The sequence below is a fragment of the Nematostella vectensis genome, chromosome 2 (genome assembly GCF_932526225.1).
Source record: "Nematostella vectensis chromosome 2, jaNemVect1.1, whole genome shotgun sequence".
Lineage (NCBI taxonomy): Eukaryota > Metazoa > Cnidaria > Anthozoa > Actiniaria > Edwardsiidae > Nematostella > Nematostella vectensis.
The window spans coordinates 6,615,209-6,629,791 of NC_064035.1; the positions used below are offsets into that span (position 1 = coordinate 6,615,209).

Below are 14,583 nucleotides of genomic sequence, written 5' to 3' on the forward strand. Positions count from 1 at the left end.
GAACTCGTAGTCTTTAAAATATCATATTTAACAAAAAGAACCATATTATATGGTTTTGAGTTCAGCTTGTAGTGATAGAATCTCACCAGTAAACTGTACTGAAAAACACCAAAAATTGTTGGACGTAAAGGTTTGATTGCGGTTCGAAAGTGGATTTTTCTTTTGAGAACATCACGCGCGTATTAACCGAATATGTGAGCTGTACTGATAATTGGATTCGAAATAACTAAGCTGCCTGAGACGAACCACTAGCCAGACACTTAAAACCCGCTGGTCTTAATTTGTAGACTATTATAACTTATAGCCATATAAAACATCAGAAACCCATGTTTTCCGTATAGTGATATTTTTCATAAAAATAAATAAAATTGAGAGAAGTGAAAAAAACGAAAGAGAAAAGTGAAATGAATACGTTTGAACGTTATACGAGGGCTCCGTGCACTTCCAAGAAATGTCGTTAATTCCCGTTATGAAAAAAAACGTGCTTGGTTGAATGAATCAGAGTGAGGTAAATTGTAGAGGTCATGTATGACCGTTATTTTACAAGGTTAGCAGAGCAAAAGGTAATCAAACCGAATTATCCCCTTTTATAATCACATTTGTATTTTCCAATATTAACTCACTCGTGGTCGAGTGAGCGACGTGGTCAGAGGTCAAAAACATTTATTCGCTTTAAATACTTTAGCTTTCTCACATTAAATGAAATAATTTAGCTATATTCCTCCCTAACGACAAATTATGTCTTGTCATAATAAAAATAATCGCGAATTCAGATTTCATGCTCATTCATGTTAAAGAAAATATTTCGAGGAACACGAAATTGCATTTCACTTCTTATTTATTTGGTTTTCAGCCTATGAAACTTATAGCGCTATTTGTCATTGGCGCACACATTTGTAAACGTAACCTGAACATGAAGTCACCCACACGGATGCTGTAATTGAAGGAATGAAGTAACGGACGACTCACAGACCTTGAAAGCGGTAAAATCCTCGTCTTATTTGCGCAGAGTCAAGCGGATTCCATCCGTTTGATACCGGAGTCGCAGTCGTCAAGAAACGAGGAGAATTGACAAGCAGAAGTACACACACAAGGGATACGACCACCTCTTCCATATAACTGATATGCATTGAAAAGCAGGAGGAATTCCTAGTTATCCTCCTGTTAATTACGTTAACTTGTATACCGCACAATTCGAGCGTATAACGACCATTGCGACAGGCTAACGGGTTAGAGGCTCCGATGGGTTTATGCAATTCGTAAACTCAACAAGCACACGAAGGCCATTTTGATTGTCGAGCATGATAACACTCGTGGATTCGGTGAGATCAGCTCACGAAGATTTCTTTCACCTGCAATCTGCAATCTCCCTTTCAAATGACCTCATAATTAATTCATTTTCCCGTCGGAGGGATTGGACTACAAATGGTAATTACATATGTGTTCAGCGGAAGCGCGCTAATTTATGCATTGCTGTACAAACCCCTTCTCTTTCAACAAGTGCGGTTCTGCTACAGCAAACAGTAAATATATAGCCCTTCAGAACTTCACTAGAACTAACAATACAAGCTCTTATGAGAGATACATGCGCCAAGCGTAGAAATAATCAGCTTTATTGTTGATGCAAAAGGTGCTGTTCTGGGCTCTGCCAAATGAATGGGTGGGAGGGATAAACTTCTCATCCAATTGCGGATAAAAACCCTCGATGAATTAAATCGATGAATCAAATAACGAATCAAATACCACTTGCAATCAAAGTTACTGCAATGATATGTTTAATGATGGTCCGAAATAAATAGGTTTTTTTTCTAGGAATTGTTTTTGTTTTAAAGTTGTTGTGAATGGACTTTGATGACATGTACGCCGGTATTATAAGCGTTACTAATAACATTAGTTCTCAACCACCAGGAAGATAAACATCAGAAACATAAGAAATCCTTCATAATCTTTTTCTCGAACAATTTTTGAAGTCAGTCTTAAAGAACAAATTCATTAGAAATGGAGTTTTTTTGTATACTTTAAGGATGGTAAGAGAAATATAACATCGACAGTAGCTGTAATCGATGTTGACTAAAAAAATGGGAAATCGACTTATACAAGATGGTCTTGGTCTTAGACGCCCCGCATTATTCAGAGTTTAAAAAAATACCATATTAACACCTAGATTTTTGAAAATGGTAATATCACATGAAAGAATGCTAATTCTGTATACACTGCCGCCGACACTGGCTATATTGGTTTAACGAGTTCTATTCAAAGCAGTGCCGAACAGGCTATTGTTGACTTAGATCTTGTTTATTTTACGGGAGGAAAAAAAATATGGTTAGTATGAGAGCAAGTGTAATTTGTGGTTTTATAAGGTAGCCAATCCCCAATAATGCATTGAATGTGGATAGACAAATCTGACGCCTTCGACATTATAAACGTACATTTCAACCGGAATTCCGATATTTTGTTTAACTGTAGAGAGAATTCCTGGGGTCATGGATCTCGTTGCCTGGGAGAGAAACATGTCGAATATTCTACTAGATCAAGAAATATATTAAATATTTATTAGGAATAAAACCTTTGACGCTTCCGCTGTAGGAATCCAAAATCTATTATCTGGAAGGATGTGGGTATTTTTTAATCAAAATATAAACCTTACCATCCACCCCTTGACACAAGTTTGCGATTGAGATTACATTCAAGTTCAAGTATCCTCACTATACAGTCACAGCCAAACTTTCACAACAAAGATGCAAGTTGTTATTATTAGGTATGCTGAAAGATATATTATTATAAGGCTACGATAGTACGCGCGCTGTGATTGGCTAATTGGTAGTCGTGACATTCCCGTATTGCCCGTATCTGAGGGCATTACGGAATTCCGTATTGCCCTACGAAAAAAAAAATTCACGACCTTCTGTTTGTTGAATTTTTTCCACCTTCAAACTGCAAAATTGGCAAAGCCTCGGTCGATACGCCAAAGCCTCAGTTTGATATTTCCCAGCATGACATCACTCTCGGTTAGTAAGTAGTTAATATCCTCCTGAGGTTTTGTTATATCAAATCCGACACTCTAGGGGTCGTTATCCTGCAAGTATAGAGTCAGTTACCCAAAAACACTCCGCAATTCGAACTAAAAGATACCTAGGTACAAACTTTTAGTCATATCCACACGGTAAACGCAGACTTCCCGCTTACTTCAATTGTCTCCCTTGGGGGTCCCGTGAGCGGTTCGTTTGAACACCCTCAGGTTTGCGCTAGGTCCAAATCGTGGTTAAACTTCTAAAGTTTGGGTTCCTATAATCCCCAAAATGGTCTTGCCTGAAGCAAAAAATTTGCATAATCGATAGTCTTTGGCAGAATCCGGGGCGTACCAATTTTTTATGCCAGCTAAACTTGGACTCCATCAGATTTTTAAAAGCTTTAAAAAGGCATATAAAAGTATACTGAATTACACCCGAATATTCAAATAGCAAAATTTGGGCGAGCGAGCTGAAAACGGCCCTTCCAGCTTAATATCGTAGTCTGTTTGAGTCTGCTGGAGTAGTACACGTTCTCGACAAACTTTTGGTAATTTTAATCCTTTATAATTCCATTGCAAATATACTCCCCCAAAATACCTATCTATTATCGTGTTTTCACATCTACTGTTTTAACAAGTTTCGGAAAATCGGCATTTGCAGAGAACAATGGAGTGTTCGAACACTGAACGTGATGTTTAAGCCAAAACCAATGGTTCTGTGTTTACTTACGAGAATAAAGGGTCCTTGGCTTACTAGGAAGTATATTTTATTTTATTGAAATTACTTTAGAATTCAACGTGAAGGGCAAAAAAGTAAAACTCGGTCACATTCCCCTCCAAGTAGTTTTAAACAAAACATTGACCATTACGAGAAAGAATAAAAGTCAGAAGGGTGACTCATGCTTATACTTTGGCCTTTCTAGTCAAACATTATACTAAATAGCTTTGATTAAATGAGGCTTAAGTAATGCTTATTTGTCCAGCCTGAGATTTCACCAACGTCCAGCCTAAGCTTTCACCAACATGGTGGTCAGAAACATGAGAACATATGCTAAAAACATGCCGAGGCTCAGATAGCAGAATATTGCTTTGTTAGTCTGATGGGTTCTAAATGCAGAATCAAATCGTGTTCATAATAAGTAGCTTAAATTTCATTGCTAATGTTTATTTGTGTAATTTATTTCCTCATCATTTATTGATGTGTACCATTGTCAATTCTAAACCATTATAAGTAAAAAGGAAGCATTAGGTGTACGGCAATTATCACGGTTACCTGTGTACGTGAGGGAAGCAAATGTTTGTGGTACTTGAATTGGAAAACAGCTTGTAATGCGTTTGTCACTACAAAATACATTTGGTGTGAGAATTTTTAGCAAATATACTAGAGAATGGATTTAAAAGCGTGAACGTGTAAATGGCTGAATACCACACAAATCGCAAATTAACTGAAATTGACCTCCGAGCGACTTGGCACTCTATAAACGCATATCACCAGCGTGAAATCTATTGCCCGAGCTTTTGAAATCCATCTTATATTTTACTATGATATCCATATCACCAATATTATGGCAACGTACGTGTTTGAGTTTTTGTAAAAAGGGCAAAAAAAGGGGAAATAAGGGGTATCTGTGGCATGCAGCGAGGTGCTTGTACGGATTGAAAAGGAAACAAATACTAAATAAACACATTGCATCACGCCCTATCGCGGTTTTGTTAGAATTACCTAGAAGACAACACAGCTCACATGACGAGCATCAAGCAATCAAGGGTTAAAAGCACTGGCCCTAAATCGTTATACAGGCACGTGTCTAGGGGGTGCGCAGGTTACAACCATCCCCACCCCCCTCAGCAAATTCTCGGTACACGCCTGCTATTTCGCGACCAAGATGGCGAAATAGGCACACATACGCGGTGGAATGTGATATCAGGCGCGATATCACATTCCATATAGCTAGAATTGTAGCAACCTCCAAAGGGGGGATGCACTGGGAAAAACACATTTAGCAATTCAATCAATCGATTATACTGTATGAAAACAAATGTCTGAGCTAATGTTCAGTTCTAGCGTAAATATACTGTCAGCTATATATTTATATTAATATATATTCATAAAATATCAGAAATTATGCATATAGTAGAAATAGGGATAAAAAAATGTGAAAGAGCAAAGTAATTTTGCAAGATTAAAAAACCCGACCGGTTTCATGAATAAGCGTATAAAATATTAACTCCCATCAAAATCAAAACCCAATCTAGCAATGAAAACACATTTCAAAGATACAATGAGCTAAATTATTACCAAGGATTTAATCAAGTTTTAAGAAAACTACACACAACAAAAATATATAAAAAATGAGCAACTCTACCCCAAACTTGTTTTCAACGCATAATTGCTCTATACAGGTTTGAGTTTAAAAGGTGTGCTATACCACAAAGGCCAGCGTTGCGCAGGTAAATGGTATGCTTAGGTTTACCACAAAGGCCAGCGTTACGCAGGTAAATGGTATGCTTAGGTTTACCACAAAGGCCAGCGTTGCGCAGGTAAATGGTATGCTTAGGTTTACCACAAAGGCCAGCGTTGCGCAGGTAAATGGTATGCTTAGGTTTACCACAAAGGCCAGCGTCGCGCAGGTAAATGGTATGCTGAGGTTCACCACAAAGGCCAGCGTTGCGCAGGTAAATGGTATGCTTAGGTTTACCACAAAGGCCAGCGTTACGCAGGTAAATGGTATGCTTAGGTTTACCACAAAGGCCAGCGTTGCGCAGGTAAATGGTATGCTTAGGTTTACCACAAAGGCCAGCAGTTAAATGGTATGCTTAGCTTTACCACAAAGGCCAGCAGGTAAATGGTATGCTTAGCTTTACCACAAAGGCCAGAAGGTAAATGGTATGCTTAGCTTTACCCCAAAGGCCAGCATGTAAATGGTATGCTTAGCTTTACCATTAAGGCCAGCAGGTACGTGGTATACTTTGCTTTACCACAAAGGCCAGCAGGTAAATGGTATGCTTAGCTTTACCATTAAAACCAGCAGGTAAATGGTATGCTTAGCTTTACCATTAAAACCAGCAGGTAAATGGTATGCTTAGCTTTACCACAAAGGCCAGCAGGTATATGTTATTCCTAACTTTAGCACAAAGGCCAGCGTTGCGTAGGTAAATGGTATGCTTAGGTTAACCATAAAGGCCAGCAGGTAAATGGTATGTTTAGCTTTACCACAAAGGCCAGCAGGTAAATGGTATGCTTAGCTTTACCACAAAGGCCAGAAGGTAAATGGTATGCTTAGCTTTACCACAAAGGCCAGCAGGTAAATGGTATTCCTAGCTTTACCAAAAAGGCCAGCAGTTAAATGGTATGCTTAGCTTTAACACAAAGGCCAGCAGGTTAATGGTATTCTTAGCTTTACCACAAAGGCCAGCAGGTAAATGGTATTCTTAGCTTTACCACAAAGGCCAGCAGGTAAATGGTATGCTTAGCTTTACCATTAAAACCAGCAGGTAAATGGTATGCTTGGCTTTACCATTAAAACCAGCAGTTAAATGGTATGCTTAGCTTTACTATTAAAACCAGCAGTTAAATGGTATGCTTAGATTTACCATTAAAACCAGCAGTTAAATGGTATTCTTAGCTTTTCCATTAAAACCATCAGGTAAATGGTATGCTTAGCTTTGCCATTAAAATCAGCAGGTAAACGGTATGCGTCGCTTTACCATTAAAACCAGCAGGTAAATTGTATGCTTAGGTTTACCACAAAGGCCAGCAGGTAAATGGTATTCCTAGCTTTACCACAAAGGCCAGCAGGTAAATGGTATGCTTAGCTGACGCAGGTAAATGGTATGCTTAGCTTTTTCACAAAGGCCAGCGTTGCGCAGGTTAATGATATGCTTCGCTGTACAACAAAGGCCAGCAGGTAAATGGTATTCCTAGCTTTACCACAAAGGCCAGCAGGTAAATGGTATTCCTAGCTTTACCACAAAGGCCAGCAGGTAAATAGTATGCTTAGCTTTACCACAAAGGCCAGCGTGAGGCAGGTGAAAGGTATGCTAGAGGCTTACCACAAGGCCCTTTCTTAGCGACTCGAATCCATCGCCCTATGTAGCATGATTCTGCTTGCAGTACGCAGCTGTTGAGGTAAGTCTTGCTGTTGGTCCCGCATACAGGCTCATAGTCCAGAGGGCAGTCCTGTTTACAGTGGCACTGGGCGTAACCCTCATCTGCATGAACTTTGCAGGTTGAGTAATAACTGCAGTCAATTGCCTCGCAGTCAGATCCTAAAGAGATTTTGGTAATTCAGAATCCTGACCAACATTTACCGCAAAATGGCCATTATCCACCCTACACTGACCATCATCTACCTTACACTAACAATCATCCACCATACACTCACCATCACCTACCCTACACTATTTGCATTGTTTATTTACCTCTAGGCATCCGCCTTGCACTGAAGTTCCCATAAGGTGATAGGCTGTTCGAAGGTCTAACATTATAGCCAGGCATGCTAGTAGTTGCGCCTGCTATTGAGGAGCTGGTGGTGGATGGCTTTGGCGATGCAGGCTCCAAGTTAGGGAACAGAGTGGCAGGCATATGACTGTAACCTGACGACGAGGGGTGGTGTGGAGAGGAAAACTTCCCGTATGGTGGTGTCTTTCCATGTGGGGTGAGTGTCGTGGTAACAGCGACAGATCCTGGGGCTGTTAAAACAAAATGAAGAGCTATATCTTCAGTTGTGCGAATAGTTTGCGCAGGAAGTTTTAAATTTACCGTTGACCACGTTATGAATAAAGCGGGTAACCATGAGCACTTGACGGTCAGCTCTCACAAGAACGACAACACGCATGCGCAAAAGAGAATCGGCCAAACACAAGCGCAACACAAATGAGAATCGGTCAAACACAAGCGCAACACAGGTGAGAATCGGTCAAACAGAACTTAGGCTGAATATGCGTCCTAGTGGGAACCAAACAAACTCCATGCAGGACTCTTCATGCTATATTGTGCCCCTCTTCTAATGATGGATTAATTAACCCTTGACATTTTCCGAACTTCTAACTAACATTGTTACTAAGAAAAGGCACAAATGAAAACGCGTCCACAATGATCTTATGCTTTGTAATATGAGGACACCATAAATCATTTGCTTTGGTTAGATAATGCGAAGGCTAGTTCAGAAATTATCTCATAGCTCGTATTACTTACCGCAGTAATCACAAGAGCGCGGGCAGAGGTCTCGCATGGATCGATGCTCGCAGTACTTCTCCTGACGAGAGAAGAGGTTGCAGCTGCTGGACTTGTCAGCGCAATAGCCTTCGATTTTCTCTACATAACAAGATGAAGTGATAGAGTGATTTAATACACATTGAGCTACATGTGCTATATAATCTTTAGAAGATTGCATTAATGTATCAGGCTTGTAATAGAATCGGCTTTTCTTTGGCTTTTATAAGCAAATTTCACACAGTCATGACATTAAAGCTGAAGGCACGTTCTTTCCACTTCCACTTTCAATTGCTGATCATTTTGTTTCTTATGTTATTTGCTGGAAGTCGTCTTAAAGGTTTTATGGGGTTGCGGCGTTGTAGGGAATACAAACTGCTTTAACGTGTTTGGGATATACGTGTTACGTGTTATCACGGTATGTCACAGAAAACAAACGTTGGTGCGAATGCTCTTATTTCCCTAGATGAAAGCTCGACATAAGACCCGCAATATTTCCTCAAGAACGTGGTCTTCTATCCTATTATTTTTATAAATAAATACTGGGAAAAGAAACGATCTATCTAACACAGAGTACCATGACATGATGAGCAGATAAAATGTTGGTTCTCACTTGGACATAAGCGCAAGAGGAACGCACGTAATTTTCCGATTCTCACTAGAACACAAGCGCAAGCGGAAGCACAGAGAACGCAACTGCTTGATTTTCTTGCGCTTGCGCCTGTGTTTGACCTATTTGTGTTGCGCTGCCGCTTGCGCTTACCCTTGCGTCCTATTGAGAACCATTCTTAAGAGCTAGGATCTTTAAGGTCGACAAAGTGATTGTCTATAACACAGGAACCGCGGTGTGAAGCTATACCTTCGCATGTTTTCCGTTGCAGGTTGACTCGAGGACAAAGGCACTTGTGCGTAGCTTCGATACGTTTGCATTGCTGGGAGTCGTAGCATGGATTAACTGCACACAGTCCAACTAAAAAAAGACACAAAACAGTTAGTCGAGATAAGAAAATCATATATGAGAGGCTTGTAGAAATGTGAATGCTTAATTTGTATAGCACATAATCAAATGGCATTCGCTTGCAGCTGACTACTAATCATACGTAGTTTTTATTCATGGGTGTGGATAAGTGTGTAGTCAAATCACTGAAGATGGTACCACGAGCCAGCGTCCCCAGCGGTTCTTTACGACCACTACTACAAACGTTAGTCCAGTGTGCTATTGGAGAGACGGGACTTCCGGCGTCTTAACGTCCTTAACCAAGAGAAGAAGAAATTGAGGACTTTGAAAATCTGGAAAAAACCCTCAAAAAAGCTAACCTGGATTCCCTCCAGTACCCACTATCGCGACCTTCTCTATTTGTCTCGGTAGATAGTTGATTGATTTTCTCGTGAGCTTTTAGTGGGTGGGTGTCGTGTGTGCATGTATCACAGTGTACATACCGGACTTGAAGTAACAGCATACCGCAGTGTTCTGATCATAAACCACGCCCGCCAGGTACACCCCTGCCGAGTCCCCGAGAGACAAGGGACGCATCCAGATCGCAAACTGCGCGATTTCAAAGTGACCAAATTTGCGCACCTCGAACACATTGTTAGGTCTCCCTAGTGTGATAACTGGAGTGTATCGCTTTGGTGGCCGCGCTGCTAAGTGGAAGGGTTTGTTTGCCTTTGTGCTGAGGTTACCATCTTCGTAATATTCAATGCCGTAAGCTTCGCGCCACGTGAATATCATGTGCGTCCATTCGCGCAACTGACCGTGCACGTACAAGCGCCATTGCTTTTTTGTCGTCTCCAATACAAACTCAAACCCTTCGATGTTAGAATCGTAGATGAGTTGGAAACCCGGCCCTCTTTTAGAGTTTGTAAAAGCCCCGGACGACATAATATACCCTGCTTCATACACTCTCAGCCAAAAGCCGATCGTAAATCCGTCAACACATCGGGCTGGGTCGGTAACACAATCCGCATTGAAGCCACCTGAGAAATAAAGGCATACGCAGTCATGCAGCATGCACAGGGAAGCGATAGTCTACGTCATTAGTGCAACTCTAGCGGCTCTGGTGTCACACAACATCTTTGTGACCGTCACAATCTATGTCAATTTACGTCACGCACGCAGTTACCTCAAAAGTTACCTTGTCACGTAAGCACCCAAGATAAACACATTAGAAAGATCTAGATCCGACGACCAGCTCCATGCAGCTTTCGTCGTTAGCTGACAGTCTATCGGATTGCTCGCGTGCAGTCAACAGCTTTGGCAAAGAGTTCGCAAAATCTTAGCTAAACAGTTGCGTGTCTAAAGAAACACGCAGGGTGGTGTCCAGAGTAGTGATTCAATGACCACGAATTAAAAAAATCGGCATCCTTGGCTCTGGTAATAGGTCAACATACTATCTAACCACTTTTTCAATCTAAACACACACATAAAGTTAGCCGTCTTGTTAACTACCAACGAAGGGATCAATTAAATCTCGATGAGGGGAAAGCGGATCAAAAGGGAAAATTCAACTTGTTTGATAGGACAACGTGACGAGGGTCTGTTTTTTTGAGTTGTGACTGCGACAATTGCACTGTTATATGCGCAGCTTCTGTGCATGACCAAACATGGAACAGGTCGTCGGATCTAAAGCTTTGTTAAACCTGTTTCCGCAGAAGTCCGCCGAAAAAGCAAGGCACAGACCATGGTGAGCAAATATAACTCGCTAGAAAAAGCTCACCCTTAGATGATTGTTCCGCTACGTTTCTCGGAGGACTTGCGAAATAAAACAGATTGCGTAATCTTATCAGCTCAGCTTGCCACTTATAGCGACATCCCCTCCCCTAGCACCCCGCCACACCCCTAGGAGCAACCCTTAGAGCATGCTTCCCGCGGCCAGTGAGGGCGTACTCATGCAAGTAACTCAGACGTTAATAGATCGTGATATGGTTTCTACATAAGACATTGTCGCATATAAAGGGACGTGGCAAATAGTGTAAGAAATCATTATTAGTTTTTGAGAAATGGGCAACAAAACGTGAATTATCTCGAATCTTAAAAGGTAAAATGCCTACGTTGTGTGCGATAATGCCCTTATGCAAACATGTACAGTTCTGTTGGTGTGATGTGCAAGATACGCATCAACCAAATGAGAAGTTACTTACAGCCATAGGTTCGTAATTCTCGTAGAGAGCTGCACTTTTGAAACCCGCCTATTAACAAAAGTTAGTATGTGTTTGGTTACGTATCGCGTCATATGTAATGCAATCAGTTTAAGCACAGCATCGTCATTTATTAGCGCATTTCTGGCGCATTGTGGCAGCGTAATCTCACTACAGCCTAGTCGCTGCCGTGCTGTACGGGTTTCCTGTGGTTGGCTATGAGGAAAGAGGGGCTGGGGAAAGAGTTTTACTGTGACAGCACAACTCTTACCAACCCCAGGAAGCCTAGTAAGAATGCTTGGGAATAGCCTGATCTCTCTGTATGAACCAACCCGCCATTTGCAGAACTGGGGTCAAGGATGAAAGGGGTGAAAGGGATTCGTGTCGGTTCGTCTTTTGGCAAGGCAGAGCAAACATCAGGGTCTAGAAGCCGGAAGGGGGAGGTGGGTTCTTCCCATGTCGTAGTTTTTTTAAGGGTCCCCGGGTATTTCCTAGGAAGTATCTGAGAGAAAATCGCCTTTTCTATAAGAAATGGTACTTTTTAGGGTAACAATTTTTGGTGTTCACCCTGGTGTTTACCCTGAGGACCCCCCTCTCCGTGTCTAGAAGATTCTCGTTGTCTCCCTCTCGTCTTGCAAATGCCGAGTATGAGACAGTACTAATAATGAATGCTTCTGGGTTTTACAAACTCATCATTCATCAAAAGCATTGAAGATTTGCTTGTGTACTAATAGCATCACGCAAAAATGGCCCGACCAACATGGAAAATGGCCCTACCAACAAACCCACGGAAACCATGAAGATTTGCTTGTGAACTAATAGCATCACGCAAACCAACATGGAAAATGGCTCTACCAACAAACCCTCGGAAACCATGAAGATTTGCTTGTGAACTAATAGCATCACGCAAAAATGGCCCAACCAACATGGAAAATGGCCCTACCAACTAACCCTCGGAAACCATGAAGATTTGCTTGTGAACTAATAGCATCACGCAAACCAACATGGAAAATGGCTCTACCAACAAACCCTCGGAAACCATGAAGATTTGCTTGTGAACTAATAGCATCACGCAAAAATGGCCCAACCAACATGGAAAATGGCCCTACCAACAAACCCTCGGAAACCATGGGCCAAGCGGAACCGGAAACAGTGGGCCGGGCATTTTGGGTTCCCTGAGGAACCAAACCACGTGTTAGCAATGACAGACGTTCTGACCAATCGCGTCGTGCTATTTTTCAGTACTCATAGCAAGTCAGTCAATATATTAGATGTTATAATTCGGCCGTGCTGTTACTTTTGCTCTTTTAACCAAAGCATCTTACAGCTTTTTAAATTACCGTCACGATCTATTCCCTTTATACAAAACATAAACAGACATGCATCGCATTTCGGTACCTGGCTCTTGGTCACCAGTAATTGTCGATTTTGTTCTGAAAAAAGAGCTCTCCCCATTCCCCCTCACACACATATAACACACAACGATACATTACACTCAAATATTTGATGGCCTCCCCCCTGGCCATTGGTAACTTCAGTAGAGAATTTCTTATGTATAACGCTAGCCCGGTCGCAGCTTAGATCCCACATGGATCTAAACTGTGGCTCAAAGCACTTCGTGTTAGACGAAGTCGCCTTGCAGCTGATTGCCGATGAAGTATGCCTGACTCGCACCGGCTATTTCATGCTACTGAGTACAAACAGAGACAAAAACAGCTGTCCATTTTCTGCCGCAAGGATAAGACTGTAGTGCTGGCGATCCGGCATCGACCCGTCTTTTGCCGATGTGTGTATAGCTATTGTGCTTTAGAAGTTCACTTATGTAACTTATGTAAGCCTTTGTAAATTTCATGTACAAGAGGTAACATGATTGTTTGCTAACGAAATAGGCTGCGACCACTAAATGAAGGAATAAATACAGGCCAGGAGACAATAAGGAAGAATGGTGTATGAAAAGGCTTCATGAGTCAAGGCTATCCGCTAACGAGAACACCTGGTTAGCGGAGAGCTAACTATTGTCTTTATTCAGCGGATATCAAGTCACAAGTATTAACTCACCGATATCCACCCAATCATCCTTGCCATCGAGGAAAAGTGAAGTCCCAAGCTGCTGTATCTTGTTTATTTTTCCACCGTTATACACCACCGTGTGAGCTGATCCCTGGACATCTTCCAGGAAGCCGCCATCTGAGATGTTCTGGTATGGCCAAAAGTGGTCTGCGGTCTGATACGGCGAGCCCCATGTAGGGAAAGGGAAGATGGTACCTTCATAATGCAACCACAACAACAGATATTAAAACATTTCACAATGCATGTATCGTGGTAACATAACGCAAATCGTGCAATACTTCCAAGGGAGATATATGTTCTGCAGCTATTAAACTATTCAGGAAATGCCTTTGGATGGTCGCCAATAATTTGGATGTTCTTGTAAGTTCGAAAGCTTTTTTAAGTACTCGAATGTCCGTTCATATTTGCTTGATATCGTAAAAGTTGCAAAGAGCCATCCCAATGGTTCAAGAAGCCGTGTTATGGTTAGTGTTATAGGTTACATGTCATCCTTAACCCACTACTGATACATCTGCCTCTATGCATCCGTGATATGGCATAGGGTAGACGCGTTTATATGCACCTCAGGGTCGCCTACTTTGTGACCAGTTTACCGACTGCTGGTCATGTCTATGCAACTGCATGGTGTTTGATCGCGGAAACTCGATTCCTCAGATGATAGGCCACCTTTTTTATTCGACGATAATCAGGGTTTTTCGGGCTAGCGGATAAGGAATGCATCCTTTTCATTCTAATTTTTATTTATATTCTTTTCAGCTATCCCGCGCTCATCTGCGTGTCCGCCCTTAATCTCAAATCCACGATGACGGCTGATTAGCCGATTGTCGCGTTTTCCGCGATAAAACACCGCGTGCAACCAGGCTAGCAAGGATTCACATCTTGACCAGTTTTTCTCTCGGAGAACGCGCCACAAAGCAGTTCGTGCGTAGCCTGCGAAGCCGGTAGTTTTGCGAGATGCCTGGAACGTGTTTACCCGCGATAGCACACTGGTTAAAGTGCACCTTGATGATTGCCTATTCGTGGGCTCAGTATACGTTCGAGCGTAGCTGGGACGAAATCAACGCACTCCATTCTTCCTGGCCATCCCATAGTTTTGCGCGAGCCCAAAATTCATAATTCTCTTCTTAGATGTTCGAAAAATCGCACAAAA

General features: G+C 41.8%; 1 protein-coding gene and 1 long non-coding RNA gene across 11 annotated transcripts in view; one reads left to right on the forward strand and one right to left on the reverse strand.

Moving 5' to 3' along the window:
* The window catches only part of LOC5517903, a 41,457-nt gene that overhangs the window by 16,359 nt on the left and 10,515 nt on the right, over window positions 1-14,583 (reverse strand). For 9 of the 10 annotated variants that reach the window (XM_048724334.1, XM_048724331.1, XM_048724333.1 and 6 more), the window contains 7 exons: window positions 13,422-13,628; window positions 11,367-11,414; window positions 9,666-10,202; window positions 9,085-9,195; window positions 8,208-8,327; window positions 7,433-7,702; window positions 7,064-7,279 (listed from right to left, as the gene is read on the reverse strand). In XM_048724334.1, coding sequence (XP_048580291.1) covers window positions 7,064-7,279; window positions 7,433-7,702; window positions 8,208-8,327; window positions 9,085-9,195; window positions 9,666-10,202; window positions 11,367-11,414; window positions 13,422-13,628 — 1,509 coding nt within the window. The remainder of the gene's footprint in view (window positions 1-7,063; window positions 7,280-7,432; window positions 7,703-8,207; window positions 8,328-9,084; window positions 9,196-9,665; window positions 10,203-11,366; window positions 11,415-13,421; window positions 13,629-14,583) is intronic. The other variant, XM_048724336.1, reaches the window with a different exon arrangement.
* LOC125561094 lies at window positions 488-2,581 on the forward strand. Its single transcript, XR_007307115.1, has 2 exons — window positions 488-563; window positions 854-2,581. It is a non-coding gene; the product is annotated as an uncharacterized LOC125561094 (long non-coding RNA).